Below are 15,823 nucleotides of genomic sequence, written 5' to 3'. Positions count from 1 at the left end.
TTGGCCAAGCTGGTCTTGAACTCCTGTCCTCAAGTGATCCACTGGCCTCAACCTCCCAAAGTGCTGGGATTACAGGTGTGAGCCACCACACCCAGCCAAGGATAGGTATTTTTGTATCCACTTTCAGTTTACTTCATTTTGGAAGTTTGAGTTACCTAAAATTTTGATTTATATTTTTAAACATACTTACTCAGTTGTACTAAAAACTAAACCAGAGTGTAACTTTTCAGGGTACAAAAAATAGAAAACTAAACCAGAGTATAACTTTTCAGGGTACAAAAAATAATGCAGGACAGCTTCTCATTTGAGATTGACTTTACTAATTATTATTGTTCAAAAATTGAAATATATCACGAAAAACTTTTGTATTGAAGGAAAATTGGGTAATGATGAGACTCATGAGGTTATGTCCTATCAGTGAAGGATACATAATTGAGAGGGGTTGTTTATACTTTACAGCAAAATCAAAGGCTGAAATTTTCTTAACGCTGGAGTTACATGTGATCTTTAGTGATTATGAACTAGGTAGAAGAGGATAAAATATGAACTGCTAAGCCCTGTACTTAATAAAAAGTCCAACAAAAGAGTTGTCAAAACATAGAGGTTCGGATTACATTGATAAATAAGGATTCTTATATTTACAGTTGACCCTTAACACAAGGGGTGTTAAGGCACCAGCTGCCAGCACCCCCCTCAAAAATAAAAAATCCATGTATTACTTTGAACTCTCCAAAAACTACTGATGAGCTACTGCTGAGTAGAAGCCTTACTGATAAACAATTAACCACAGATTCGGTATATTATATATTATATACTGTATTCTTAGAAGAAAGTGAGTTAGTGAAAAGAAAAAATTATTAAGGAGCAGAAGATACATTGACTTTGTTAAGTAGAAGTAAATCATCACAAATGTCTTCTTCATTGTCCTCACATTGAGTAGGCTGAGGGGAAGATGAAGGCTTGGACTTATTGTCTTGGGTGGTTTAGGCTGAAGAAAGTCTATGTATAAACCCATATTGTTCAAGGGTCAGTTGTAATTGATTCTGTATGTGTTGACAGTGCCAAAGTAGCATCTGGAGAGCATCCAGAATATTCCTTTCTTTTCCAAGGGAACTCAAAATTTGGAGTACTGTGTTAAAGGGAAATTGGCAGACTAACTTTTGTTATAAGACAACATTTCATTTTTTTTTTTTTTTTTTGAGACAGTCTCACTCTGTCTCCCAGGCTGGAGTGCAGTGGCGCAATCTCCAGCTCACTGCAAGCTCTGCCTCCCGGGTTCATGCCATTTTCCTGCCTCAGCCTCCCAAGTAGCTGGGACTACAGGCACCCGCCAACACGCCCGGCTAATTTTTTTGTTTTTGTATTTTTAGTAGAGACGGGGTTTCACCATGTTAGCCAGTATGGTCTTGATCTCTTGACCTCGTGATCCACCAGCCTCAGCCTTACAAAGTGCTGGCATTATAGGCATGAGCCACCGCGCCCGGCCTATAAGGCATCATTTATTTTCATAGATGGCTAGGATGGGGAAGAGTTTGAATGAAATGTTTTGTCAAAGAAAAATATAGAGCCATGTGCTGCATAGATGTTTTGGTGAATGACAGACCACATATATTATGGCCCCTTAAGATTATAATGGAGCAGGCCAGGTGTGGTGGTTCATGCCTGTAATCCCAGCAATTTGGGAGGCCGAGGCAAGCAGATCACCTCAGGTCAGGAATTTGAGAGCAGCCTGGCCAACATGGTGAAACCCCGTAGCCAGGCATGGTGGTGCACATCTGTGTTCCCAGCTACTCAGGAGGCTGAGGTGGGAAAATCGCTTGAACCTGGGAAGTGGAGGTTGTAGGGAACCAAGATTGTGCCACTGCACTCCAGCCTTGGTGACAGAGGGAGGCTCCTCAAAAAAAACTAAAAAGTAAAAGAGATTATAATGGAGCTGAAAAATTTCTGTTGCCTAGTGACATCTTGCTGATCCTGAACACCTATAGGCTTAGGCTAATGTTTATGTCTTAGTTTTTTCAAAGTAAAAAAAATTACAGTAAACTAAATAAGGTTAGTATATTAAAGAAAAGAGAAATTTGTTTTACAAACTTAGTGTAGCTTTAAGTGTACCATGTTTATAAAGTCTACAGTAGTGTATGGTAATGTCTTAGGGCATCAAACCCACCACTCACTCAGTACAGTCACCAAAAGCAACGTTCAGTCCTAAAAGCTCCATTCATGGTAAGTGCTTTATATAGGTATACCGTTTTTGAAATCTTTTATACTGTATTTTTACTGTACCTTTTCTTTTTTGAAGTACACAAATAACATTGTGTTAGAACTTAGACTCAGCCCTTGTTTTCTCTTTTGCTTTTTTTTTTTTTTTGAGATGGAGTCTCGCTCTGTCTCCCAGGCTGGAGTGCAGTGGTGTGATCTTGGCTCAGTGCAATGTCTGCCTCCAAGATTCAAGCGATTCTCCTGCCTCAGCCTCCTGAGTAGCTGGGACTACAGGCGCATGCCACCATGCCTGGCTAATTTTTGTTATTTTAGTAGAGACTGGGTTTCACCATATTGGTCTGGTTGGTCTCAAACTCCGTGTTGTGATTACAGGCGTGAACCACCGTTCCCGGCCTGTTAGAACTTCTTATAGTGTTCAGTACTGTGCATGCTATGCAGGTTTGTAGTCCGGGAGCAATAGGCTATATGATACAGGCTAGGTGTTTGGTAGGCTACACTATCTAGCTTGGTATTGGGTAAGTACACTCTTATGACATTAACACAGTGACAAAATTGCATAATGATACAATTCTCACGCATTTCCCTGTCATTAAGCAATGTGTGATTAATAATTGGTTTACTGATGAATGTAATTCCAAGAATAGAGCTAAGGGAAGAATTAAGAGTCAACTGTGATTTAGAATTGTGTATCATTAGATTGCGAGTTCTCTGACTTTGGCAATTCAAAAGCTCCACCATTGGTAAGTGAGAAAGGATACCTTAAATGGAATTTTTATCATCTTTTGAGGGACCTCGGGGGAAATTAAACTACATGAATTAGTTTTTTACATTGAGATGTTTTAAGACCTTAATTTTTTATTTGTTGCATTACATCACTCATTCATACATTGATAGGAAACAATTTTGATTATAAAAGTGCTTTATAGAGAGAACTTGCGGTCAGGCGTGGTGGCTCACGCCTATAATCTCTGCACTTTCGGAACGTGGAGGTCGGCGGATCACCTGAGGTCAGGAGTTGGAGACCAGCCATGGTCAACATGGTGAAACCCCGTCTCTACTAAAAATACAAAAAATTATCCGGACGTGGTGGCGGGCGCCTGTAATCCCAGCTACTCGGAAGGCAGAGGTTACAGTGAGCCAGGATCGCAACATTTCAATCCAGCCTGTGCAACAAGAGCTAAGCTTCGTCTTAAAAAAAAAAAAAAAACAAACAAAAACTTGCAGAAAACATGCAGATAAAAATAGTATTTACTCATTTACTTATGTCATCAGTACTCAGAGGTAGCCACCATCAACATTTTTATGTTTTGTTCTTGTACTCTGTCTTATGTAGCTACAGGTATATATATGTATATTTTACTAATATGTAATTATTGTAGTGTTAGAACCTCTACGTGGCAGATGTTTGTTTTCCAGTCAGTAAGTATTCTACCACGTTTTTGTTGAATGGCTGTCAAGTATCTTTTGTCACAGATTTATATAAAAGATGACATTTTCAGTTCCAAGCAAACATGGGAGTACTTGAAATTGAATATCCTCACTTGCTTACTGAATACAGATACAGGGACCTGCCGTCCCATTGCTTGATACTTTTTATTGAGAATTTTCATATGAGCCTACAAAACATGTACTGGTTTACTTAGTTAAAACAATGGAAATGCCAGTTTCTTTTCCTTCACTTCATTGCATGATCATTGTTACATAAGCAGATTTGACAGAAAAAAAGATGTAATCTTTGGAAATCTGGTGAAGTGTGCAATCTGGTATATATCGTTTTTGGAAATTTGATGAAGTGTGCAATCTGCTATATATCAATTTTGAATCTGCTATATATAGCATCTTAAGAAAACTTTTGAACACAATATATACATACATAGAATAAGCCATTCCTGTGTAAGCCCCACTCTTCGGATAGCAACTGCCATGTTTGCTCTCTACACTTTTCTCCTGAATGATTTCAAAGTTTGTTGACATGATACTTCAGCAAACATGATACGCACTGAAGTTAGGAGCTTCCATGTGGCTGCATCTCCTAAGATTAAAGGAAATATATGCCACCAAAATATTATCAAAACAATAATGAACATCAATTCAGTAATTAAACAATTCATAGTAAAATTATCTAGATAAAAATGTCTCTTTTCCCCAGTCTAGTATTCAATCAGAATTCACACACTGCCCCCCCCCAACCTCCCCCTTTTTTTGAGACAATGAGGTGGCTTGATCTCAGCTCATTGCAGCCTCCACCTCTACAGTTCAAGCAATTCTGTCTCAGCCTCCCAAGTAGCTGGGACTACAGGTATGTGCCACCACACCCAGCTTATCTTTGTATTGTTAGTAGAGTTGGGGTTTCACCACATTGGCCGTGCCGGCACTGCTTTTTTAATCTAGAAAAAGGTGCCCCTAGTTTTTGTTTTTTGAGGTGTCCAAACCAGTTGTATTGTGATTTTCCACAAACTTGAAATTGTCTGATTGTTTCCCCCATATATAGATTCAAGAAAGATAGCTTGCTGAGAATAATGCGTAGGTGATAATGCGTGTTTAAGTGTGTCACATCAGGAGGCATGCAATGTTAGGTTGTCCTACAACTTTCTAATTATGATCCCTTAGTTTAGGTTGAGACCTCCAGGTCTTCGTTGTAAAGGTACATTTTCCCCCTATGTAATTATAGAGAGTAATCTGTTTGCAAATCCTGGTACTCCACTCACCAAGTTTTACCTGGTGCTTTTAGCATACATTGACGGTACTCTCATATGTTAAATTGGTGTAATCCTCACCAATGTAAATAAACGTTAAATAATGTGTCTTAACATCTTTTTGAGATGGAGTCTTGCACTGTCAACCAGACAGGAGTGCAGTGGCATGATCTAGGCTCACTGCAACCTCCGCCTCTTGGGTTCAAGCGATTCTTCTGGCTCAGTCTCCAGAGTAGCTGGAATTACGGGTGCTTGACATCACGCCCGGCTAATTTTTAATATTTTTTGTAGAGATGGGGTTTCACTATGTTGACCAGTCTGGTTTCGACCTCTTGACCTCATGATCTTCCTGTCTTGGCCTCCCAAAGTGCTGGGATTACAGGCGTGAGCCACCTTGCCTGGCCCCACACCTTCTTCTTATATATTATTATTATATTTATGATCCATTTCCTGCCGTTTTTAAATTTGTTACTCTTCCTTTTGAAAATTGTTTTATTTCATTTGGGTTTTGGCCTTTGCGTATGCAGTTTTTTTTACATGATTTGTATTTATGTTAGGATTTAGAGTGAGGTTGGTTCCAATTTTTGAAAAAGATGGCTACCTAGTAGTACCCTTTATTGAATTATTCATTTTCCCCCATGCTGTACAAGGTCTTAGGTATTCTTAGTTCTAATACTTAAACATAGCAGTTAGCATAATGTTTTCTAAAAGTAGCCAACTTTGTTTCTTCATAGGCTGAAAATGTCTTAGTAATATCACCAGGTACTACTGTTTTCTCAGAGATTACTCTCACAGTGTTTGCCTTGAGATACTGTTTTTGATTAAATGAGCTAATGAATGATTCTTGGCAGTTCAGCAAATTAAAATGCACATATTTTTCCAGGCATTGTTGGCCTCTGAAGAGGCCAGAGGGAAGTAGTTGAAAGCAATAAGATCCATAGGGAAGCAGGGTACAAAAATGGTGACCAGACAGAGTAATGTGGGATAGGGTAGCCGGACCTAAATAGGCAAAATAAGACTAGAAGTGTGTTCAACAACTTAGATCAAATGATGATTATCCAAGTATGCAGAGGAATTTATAGTATCCAAAGAGTATTCAGAAACTTAAGAAATTGTGAATGACTGAAAACTTTGGAATACAGAAGATTTAGTAAACCTTTTAGAAAATTGACAACTCATTGCTGCCATCTAGTGTCACTTTTGTCTTCGAAATTCTGCAAAGAAGGGAAATTTTACATATATAGCATATTTAGTATATAGAATTGGCATTTAATTTGAATTGAATGCAGGGGTTAGTTTAGGTTTTTTTTGTTGTGGGTTTTTTTTTTTTTTTTTTTTTTTTTTGGGATGTAGTCTTGCTCAGTTGCCCAGGCTGGAGTGCAGTGGCGCTATCTCTGCTGACTGCACCTCCGCCTCCCAGGTTCAAGCAATTTTCCTGCCTCAGCCTCCCGAATAGCTGGGACTACAGGTGCATGCCACCTTACCCCGCTAATTATTTTCATAGTTTTAGTAGAGATGGTGTTTCACCATGTTAGCTAGGATACTGTCTCGTTCTGACCTCATGATCCACCTGCCTTGGCCTCCCAAAGTGCCTGGCTGGAAATGTAACTAGACTACTGCTTCACTTTTGAAGTATTTAACCTTCTGATTTACAAATAATGGAAGCTGGAATATTTGAACTGTATGTTTGTTTTTGAGACAGTGTCTCCTTCTGTTGCCTAGGCTGGACTGCATTAGCACGATCTCGGCTCACTGCAACCTCCTCCCATGTCCAAGCGATTCTCCTGTCTCAGCCTCCCGAGTAGCTGGGACTAGAGGTGCAGGCCACCACGCATGGCTGATCTTTGTATTTTTAGTAGAGATGGGGTTTCACCATGTTGGCCAGAGTGGCCTTGAACTCCTGACCTCATGTGAACCGCCTGCCTCAGTCTCCCAAAGTGCTGGGATTACAGGTGTGAGCCACCTTACCTGGCTTGGAATATGTGAACTGTAGATTCATGAATTGGAAATGTTATTCTCCATCAAGATTTCAGGTTTTGGTTTTTTTTGTTGTTGAGACGAGGTCTCCCTTTGTCGCCTAGGCTGGAGTGCAGTGGCGCAATCTCGACTCAGTGGTACCTCCACCTCCTGGGTTCAAGTGGTTCTCCTGCCTCAGCCTCCCAAGTAGCTGGGACTACAGGCATGCACCACCATGCCTGGCTAATTTTTGTATTTTTAGTAGAGTTGGGGTTTCACCATGTTGGCCAGGATGGTCTTGATCTCTTGACCTCATGAGCTGTATGCCTCGCCCTCCCAAAGTGCTGGGATTACAAGCCTGAGCCACTGCACCCAGCCCCAGATTTCTTAATGTTAAATCTAGTTCATGTAAATTAGTCCCACTTTATTATCTAACAGCATTATTCGACTATTACATACTAGTAAATGGTGATAGAGTAGGATCCCTGGGTTAGCTTGCATTAAAAAAAGAAAAATTCTAGACCCCTTCAACTAGAAGAGGGGAAATATGATGATGAGGGGCATCGACCTCAAAATGTTTCAGTATATACAGGTGCATTAAGACTTGGATTATTATTACTAATGTGATTAACCTGTTAAAATTTCTACCAAATGGATTTTGTTTTAAAAAATATTTGTTTGGCTTAAATGAGTTTTTCCTACAAAAATTCCAAGCTTGTATGTACATTGTAGTGAATTTGGGAAATACAGAGAAACTGTGAAAATGATTGTAAAGATTAATCACAAGCAGAGTACCCGCAGAACATTTTAAGATATTTTGATGTGTTTCTGTACTGTCCGTTCTTAAATGATTTTTATGTAGTTCATTTGTGTTTCCTATGTATTGTACGTTTTCAGATACTGTCTTTTTGACGCAAATTATAATTTGCACATCACTTGAAGTTGTATTTTTAAAAGACTATTATTGCTGGACATTTATTAATATTGAGTTGTTGTTAGATACTCTTATAAAAATTCATATAGAATATGACCAAGTAATTTAGATCTGTATAAGGCAAGAAGCAAAAGTAGACCTTTTCATTCTACAAGTGGTTTTTACACCTTCCAGATGTAAAGGGAGTAACAAGGCAAGAAAATGGGATCAGGGCCGGGCGCAGTGGCTTTCACCTGTAATCCCCGCACTTTGGGAGGCCGAGGCAGGCGGATCACCTGAGGTCAGGAGTTCAGGATTACCCTGACCAACATGGAGAATCCTGGTCTCTGCTAAAAATACAAAATTAGCCGGGCTTGGTGGCACATGCCTGTAATCCCAGCTACTGGGGAGGCTGAGGCAGGAGAATCACTTGAAACCGGGAGGCGTAGGTTGCAGTGAGCCAAGATTGCACCATGGCACTCCATCCTTGGCAACAAGAGTGAAACTCCAACTCAAAAAAATAGAAAAAAAAAATGTGATCAAGGAGTTTGTTTTACTTATCAAAACTATTGTACTACTATAAAAGGATGCTGGCAACCCGTTACGTGGAAGAACTGAGGGACTGTTCTTAGGATTTCTAACAACAGTCTGCGTAACATGTTAAAAGTGGTGCTTGAGAAACCACACCATACTACCTAGAGAGAAATGGTATTGTTTAAGCATCAATAACACCACAAAAAGGTATTGCCACTTGTAGGACAAGGTAGTCTTGACAAAATATTGCAGATGAGGCTGAGTAAGCCTTTGGTCCCAGCTGCTGCTTTCAGGAGTTACAGAAGAATATGTGGAATTGTAATGAGAGTATCAATTCTGGAAAATACAGACTGGGAAACCACAAGTCAATAATACCCTGGATTCTTAAAACAGATAAATTTTAACCTAATGCAATAGAAGCGGAACTTATCTACAAAAATGCCTTAAATGCATCATGTTTATTTTTCTGGGAAGACTGGAATGTCTACAGTTATACATTTAGGCATTAGAATTATTTTAAAAGTAAGAAAGTGCTAGTAAAGTCAGAATGGTTGTTACCTTTTGGTGAGAGGAAGGGGGATTGGCAGTGGAATCAACCACATAGGGTTTGTTTACTTACGAGACTTAAGGGACGCAGCTGTTCTTGCACCTTCACACATTTTTATTGAAGTCCCTTGTGCTCACCCACTATTGGAGCAGGTAAACCTTCCAAGTTTTAACTGCTTTTCTAAAATTTCGTTCCTCTTGCTTTTCGATAAAAAACTGCTGGTTATTTTGGTATTCTTGTATTTCTAAGTCTTTTATTCTCCAAGTTGCTTATATTTTATTTCTCCCACAGTCAGTGAAACCATATATGCTGGCTTGCCTTTACTGCCTTGCACTTTGGAATTTTGATTTAAATGCTGTCTGTAGGATAGTGATTTTGCCATCTTGAGTCTTCTTTTGGGAGTCAGAGATTCAAAAACTACTCTGCTCTTGCTGCCTGCTTCCAAGAATCCCAGTTCTTTTCCAGTAGTTTGTGTTACAGTACCGTCCTCCCTTTATGGAAATTTCGCCTGTATGATACCTTAAAATTTTGAAGTAGGATGAAGCGTGACTTGACATCATTTGGTTATTTCTAAAACTTCAGGAAATGTACCTCTTCCATAAAATTTGAAATAGCAATACCGCTAGAATTTAAGGAAGCTCTCAGGACGGTCTTTGTTACTATTTGTTCCCTGGATTTTCCCCGGAACGTGGTACTCAGCACATGGTTAGTAAATATTTGACTCCCAAAATGAATGAATGAATTTGTAGTGACTGTTCATTCCTTAGGAGGACACGTTGCTAAGAGTGGAATTAATCAGTATTTGTGAGTACATCTGTCTTTACTGTTGCCCCCATCTTGAATTTAAATCCTTATAGTAAGTATGATATTTTATTAATTTTAGGCAACCTTTGGAAGTTGGGATTGTATTTTTAAAATAAGTAGTTCATGATTTTTGTAGCAAATTTAATAACCAGACCATAAAGAAAATGAGAAATCATATCCTTAAACTCAGAGATAACAACCATTGCTAGCATCCTTTTACTTGTATGCCTGGATGCTTTTCTACAGAGTTTTTCCTGTGTGGATCTTTGAGAGAATTAAGCCCTGATACACATGAAAAATGCTGTGGAGTATGAATTCCGTGCATCTTGATTAGTACTAGCTATGTACTGAGACTTGTGAAAATTGAGAAAATGGTCATTTAAATCCATTTCTGTCTGTGATTCCAAAGGGTACCCCTTTCAATCACATCTTCTTTTTTTTTTTGCAAATGTCCATTTGGAACATTGGACTGTGATTTGATGGGTTTTTTCCCTTATGTTCAGTATTCTGCATTGGCTTACAGAGCCCCTCACCCCTGGTAATTTCTTCTCATTAAACCTATGGAGATTATATTTTCTGTTGATAAACCTATTTTTGAAAAATAGTTGCTTAAAACCAGATTATACTTCCACTTGTAATAATAGGAAATCTTAATAACCAGCAGTAGTATCTGAAACCAGTTAGGCCTCAATGCAGATTATTGTTTTAATTCCTCTTTTTAGTATCGGACTTTCTGGCATACTTAATAGCTGAAAGGCTGTTGGTGGATTTCAATGGCTACTGTTTGTTAATTTTTATTGCTTAGTGTTAAAATATTAAGAACTTTTTGTAAAGATATACTTTAGAAAGTAACAAAGACAGACTTTTGAATTTCAGAAAGATTTGGAAGGAAGTGAAGTTTTGTTTGAGCTTTTAAATCAGTACTGCCTGTTAAATGACTGTATTAAGCATCAGAATGATAGGAGTCATGTATATATGAAATGGTGTTATACTGCCTGTTTTTATGTACATATATGTATACATTAGACTTTTTTACATCATCCGTGAGAACTAGTTTGTCATGATTCACTTGAGGATTGGAAGGATAACAAATACTGGAATCTTTTGAGATTCATCAGTACCTTTCAAAGGGATGAAGGGGAAATCTGAATGTTTTTAAATCTTGTTCAGGATTGGGGGTTGGAGTGGGAAGAGGCAGGAAACAAAATGCTAAAAGAATGAAATAAAACATTTTTGCTTATATAGGACCTGAGATGGTATTGTGAATCTCCGTATTGTTATGATAGAATTGAGCCTCCATCACATACATAAAGACAGATAATTTTTGGTTTTAAATAATGCGTGAAAAGTTGTGTATTTTTCTTTAATTCCCCAATCCTTAATTTGATTCATGCCATGTTCCACTGGCTAGTTTTATCATCATCACCATCCGATATTATTAAATGTCCTATATTTTAGGTTATATAAAAAGTAGCCTTGGAGTCATTGCAGTCTGTAAAAAGATGGTATTGATACTTATGTATCTAAAGCATACTTCAGATAAAAGTATCTGGAAATAGGTGTTTCCAGTGTAAATGAATTGATTCTATTTATTGCCTTTTGAAGAAAATTATACTTAATGGGTAAGTGTAAACTATCCATATTAATCTAGCTAATGAACGGCTTGGGACAGAATTTGACGTTTGCTATGCTGTGTGTATATATACAGAACCGGTGAAACTCAATAAAAGCAGCGTGAATCAAGATTATTGATGGCAGGGAATAGTTAGCATGACCTGTAATGTGAAAAACAGCAGAAACTGGTGTCAGAGAATTTAGGCAATTCTAATTTGCTTGAGTACTTAGAGGAGGGCCACTTGGAATTATGTCCAAGGAAATTATGTTGCCAATGATCTGCCAGGGAGAATTTTTTTTTTCCTGAGAATTTAGAGTTTAGTGCTGCTGAAATAGAATGAAGAGGAAGAAGTTGAGTTTCTAGAGTATATTCAGAGGCTGGAGTCTCTGAAATTATTAGCAAATACATACTTAATGCTGTGAGTCCCTTTAAGTTGCCTGATACTCTGGGCAGGTAACAGTGATTCAGAGTGAGAGTGGAGAATGTTTTATCAAGGAATATTGTTTTTAGCATCTGTTCACCTGTATACTTTTTTTTGCTTTACAGTTTTCGGCTTTGTGAGAAACCTTACCATCAAACACAATGGCCAGCAACGTTACCAACAAGACAGATCCTCGCTCCATGAACTCCCGTGTATTCATTGGGAATCTCAACACTCTTGTGGTCAAGAAATCTGATGTGGAGGCAATCTTTTCGAAGTATGGCAAAATTGTGGGCTGCTCTGTTCATAAGGGCTTTGCCTTCGTTCAATATGTTAATGAGAGAAATGCCCGGGCTGCTGTAGCAGGAGAGGATGGCAGAATGATTGCTGGCCAGGTTTTAGGTAAGGTCTTCGTTAAGTGAATTTTTTCATTGATGATCTAATTCAGGCCTGAGTTTTTCAATTCATGTTTTTTTTGTTGTTGTTTGTTTTTTTTTATGTCTGTAAAACTGACAGCCTGAGATATTCTGGATATTGGGACTGTTCAGCCTAATAAAAATACATTAGGCTTATAGTTATAATTGGCTCAGTAAAGGATATTCTTCATTGTACCATTTTGTGTAGTAGAGCTAGGACAACTCTCATTTGGAAATCGTGAGTAGAGGGAGCTGGGAATGACACTTCACAATGTAAAACGTTTCCTAAATGGTTGTGTCCTGCCCACAGCAGAGTGGAGGAGCCCTCTAGTGTTGTTGACTGCTTGTCTCCTCATTGGGGTTTCACTCCATCCGTTGGGCCGACTGCAGTTTGGCTCAGTCTTAGATTTTCTTGTCTTTTAAAATGTAATGACACCTCAGAGTACTTATTACCTGTGATTTGGTTTATTCAAGCCAGAATCAGTGTCCACATGTTTATTTGATTAGTTGTACTAGATGTCCGTTTTAACTTCTCATTTTATGTGTACTTTATGCCTCAGTTTCAAAATAATCTTACCTTTGTTTTTACAAAGTTAAGATGATTATTTTTAATTTTATATTTGTGATTTGGTTTATTCTTTGTATACATTCTACTATGTATATTGACTCAAAGCATGGTAGGTTAGAGTTACATGAAACAATTCTTTGATAATATTATGTAACCAACCAGATACATAATTTGGGTCTATTTCATTGTTTTTACATCTTACTGGATTGCTTTTTCAGAAATTTAATTCTATCTTTAGTTTTGAAACACTTCATATGGTTTCAAAGTCAGAATTGTAAATGAGGTTAATGTACCAAAACCTGAAGGTTATTCATGTAATGGTGTTCAGCAAATAGACAATATATTCAATCCTTTTTTTTTGAGACAGAGTCCAGCTCTGTCGCCCAGGCTTGTGTGCAGTGGTGCAGTCTTGGCTAATTGTAACCTCAGCCTCCCGGGTTCAAGCGATTGTCCTGTTTCAGCCTCCCGAGTAGCTGGTACTACAGGCATGTGCCACCACACCTGGCTAATTTTTGTATTTTTTAGTAGAGATGAGGTTTCACCATGTTGGCCAGGCTGGTCTTCAACTCTTGACCTCAGGTGATCCTCCCGCTTCGGCCTCCCAAAGTGCTGGGATTACAGGCGTGAGCCCCTGGACCTGGCCTCAGTCAGTTTTCAGTTGGTCATTTGATGAGCTCCTTTTGTATAAAAAGGGAAGATAAAAAAAGATTAAGTTTAAGATATCCACATTTGGCCAGGTTCGGTGGCTCATGCCTGTAATTCCAGCACTTTGGGAGGCCTGAGTTGGGCAGATCACGAGGTCAGGAGATGGAGACCATCCTGGCTAACACCGTGAAAAGCCATCTCTATTAAAAATACAAAAAATTAGCAGGCCATGGTTCTGGGTACCGGTAATCCCAGCCGCTCAGGAGGCTGAGGCAGGAGAATTGCTTTGAACCCAGGAGGCAGAGGTTACAGTGAGCTGTGATTGCACTCCAGCCTGGGTAACGGGGCAAGACTCTGTCTAAAAAAATACCCACACTCATCTAGTTAATGGTTTGAGGTGGAATTTGGAATTTGTATATTTTGGGGCATTTGTATATTAAAATGAAGCTCATTTTAATAAAAGCAGTATATATGAAAATGGAGTTACTGTTGACTGAGTGCTTTAGCACGACTGGGAAGGTAAACTGAATTTTGGAGAGTTTTTGGCTTTCTGACATGGGCTTTTTAGAACAAGGAGAAGATAAATTCTTGCTTGGTAGGCAGTGGGTGGCAGGGTAGGTAGCTGGGCATACGTGTTACAAACTGTATTTGAAAACTAGGGTTGTTTCCCTTTGCTCTTTTATTTTTTTGGTGTATGTAAAGGTTGTTTAAGCAATTGATGAATTATTCAGAAAGAGTCATTAACACAGGATATTTTACGTGCAGTACAGCTAATTCTTACTTTATAAGGAAAATCTGAAGTTGCCTTTGAGGATGATTTGAGGTTGTCACACTTCACTATGTTAATTTGTGAATTGGCATATATTTTAATATATTTCGTTCTAATATATTTGTAATAATTCGGAATGAACTGAACCATTCTTGGAAAGGCAACCAGCGATAGTTTTCTCTTGTAATAGTAACTGAGTGAACAGTCAGTAGCTTGAATGGGGAGAGTTGAGTTAAAGTGGTATCTGAGGGTGGAGAGTACCACAGACAGACTTAATGTTACGTCTCAGGAACACTTGAATGGTACAGAACAGACTACAAAGAAACGGAAGATGAAGTCTTAGCCTTGTAAAAATTTGTGGGCCTTTTTAATATTAAAAGGAGAGATGAAGCTGAGCATGATAGCTCACATCTGTGATTCCAGCACTTTGGGAGGTCAAGGCAGATCACTTGACCCCAAGAGTTCGTCCCTGCAAAAAATAGAAAAATTAACCAGGCGTGGTGGTCGCTGCTACTTGGGTGGGAGGATCACCTGAGCTTCGGAGGTCTAGGCTGTATTGAGCCATTATTGCATCACTGCACTCCAGCTTGTATGACAGTGAGACCATGTCTTAAGGAAAGATGAGTTGTTTTGTTCCAAATTTTCTAATTTATGTGTCTGTGTGATTTACTAAACTTTGTAGTTTGTATTAGCTGGGCATGGTGGTGCCCGCCTGTAGTCACAGTTACTCTCGAGGCTGAGGCAGGAGAATCGCTTGAACCGGGAGGTAGAGGTTTCAGTGAGCCGAGATGGCACCACTGCACTCCAGCCTGGGCGACAAAGCGAAACTATGTCTCAAAAATAAAAAAAATAAACTTTGTAGTTTGTTTTACCCAGATACAAAGTTGTCATTAACATTTTTGCTTTTGTTTTTCAGATATTAACCTGGCTGCAGAGCCAAAAGTGAACCGAGGAAAAGCAGGTGTGAAACGATCTGCAGCGGAGATGTACGGGTCAGTAACAGAACACCCTTCTCCGTCCCCTCTACTCAGGTCCGGAACTTTATTATTTATAACTGCATTGTGTCCATCAGTGGGCATCTTCTTTCTGTTTTCTGGATGTGGGGAGGGTTAAGTGTACTGTGTTTTATCTGTGTATAAATAAGGTTTTATTATTTTTGTGTTAATATGTCTCTTTTTTGCCCTAGAGAAAATTTCTAGAGAATTAAAAATCCCTGAGGTTTTTGCTATTGATATTAAAGAGTAGTTTGATATTTATAGGATAACCTGAAATACTTCTACAGGATCGTTGAGCTTCTAAGACACTAGAGAGTAAGAGAGGGAAGAAGTGTGGTATAAGAATGTTTAGTTTACCATTCTGTTTTTCAGTGTTTAGTTTAGCTATGTCATATATGGAAATCTTAGCGAATTTTAACCTGAATTACCAATTTGACCACTACATTTCCAGCGGTCTAAGGTGATTGGAATTGAGTGATTTATTGTATGAATGATTGGGGATCATTCAGTGCTAATCTTGTTGATCTATTTGTTGTGGTTTATATGGCATGGTTCTCCCCTCACCTGATGTCGTGAATTAGTAGCAACATTTCCAAATTAACCCTTTTCGGTATTTATTTTTCAGCTCCTCTTTTGACTTGGACTATGACTTTCAACGGGACTATTATGATAGGTATGTTAAAATGTTTTGTATTTCTACTAAACAGCTATTTAGTGAGAACCATTT

The 15,823-nt window shown here is 38.6% G+C and overlaps 1 protein-coding gene across 26 annotated transcripts in view; it reads left to right on the top strand.

Moving 5' to 3' along the window:
- HNRNPC (heterogeneous nuclear ribonucleoprotein C) overlaps positions 1-15,823 on the top strand; it is a 59,747-nt gene that overhangs the window by 22,909 nt on the left and 21,015 nt on the right. For 15 of the 26 annotated variants that reach the window (XM_063715178.1, XM_063715179.1, XM_063715181.1 and 12 more), the window contains 3 exons: positions 11,829-12,105; positions 15,018-15,093; positions 15,722-15,769. In XM_063715178.1, the coding sequence (XP_063571248.1) occupies positions 11,865-12,105; positions 15,018-15,093; positions 15,722-15,769 (365 nt within the window). In that variant the 5' untranslated portion in view covers positions 11,829-11,864. 26 annotated transcript variants of the gene reach the window in all.

This window comes from Pongo abelii, chromosome 15 (assembly GCF_028885655.2).
Source record: "Pongo abelii isolate AG06213 chromosome 15, NHGRI_mPonAbe1-v2.0_pri, whole genome shotgun sequence".
NCBI lineage: Eukaryota > Metazoa > Chordata > Mammalia > Primates > Hominidae > Pongo > Pongo abelii.
The sequence above is the reverse complement of the archived record's forward strand: the minus strand, read 5'-3'. Positions and strand labels throughout refer to the sequence as shown.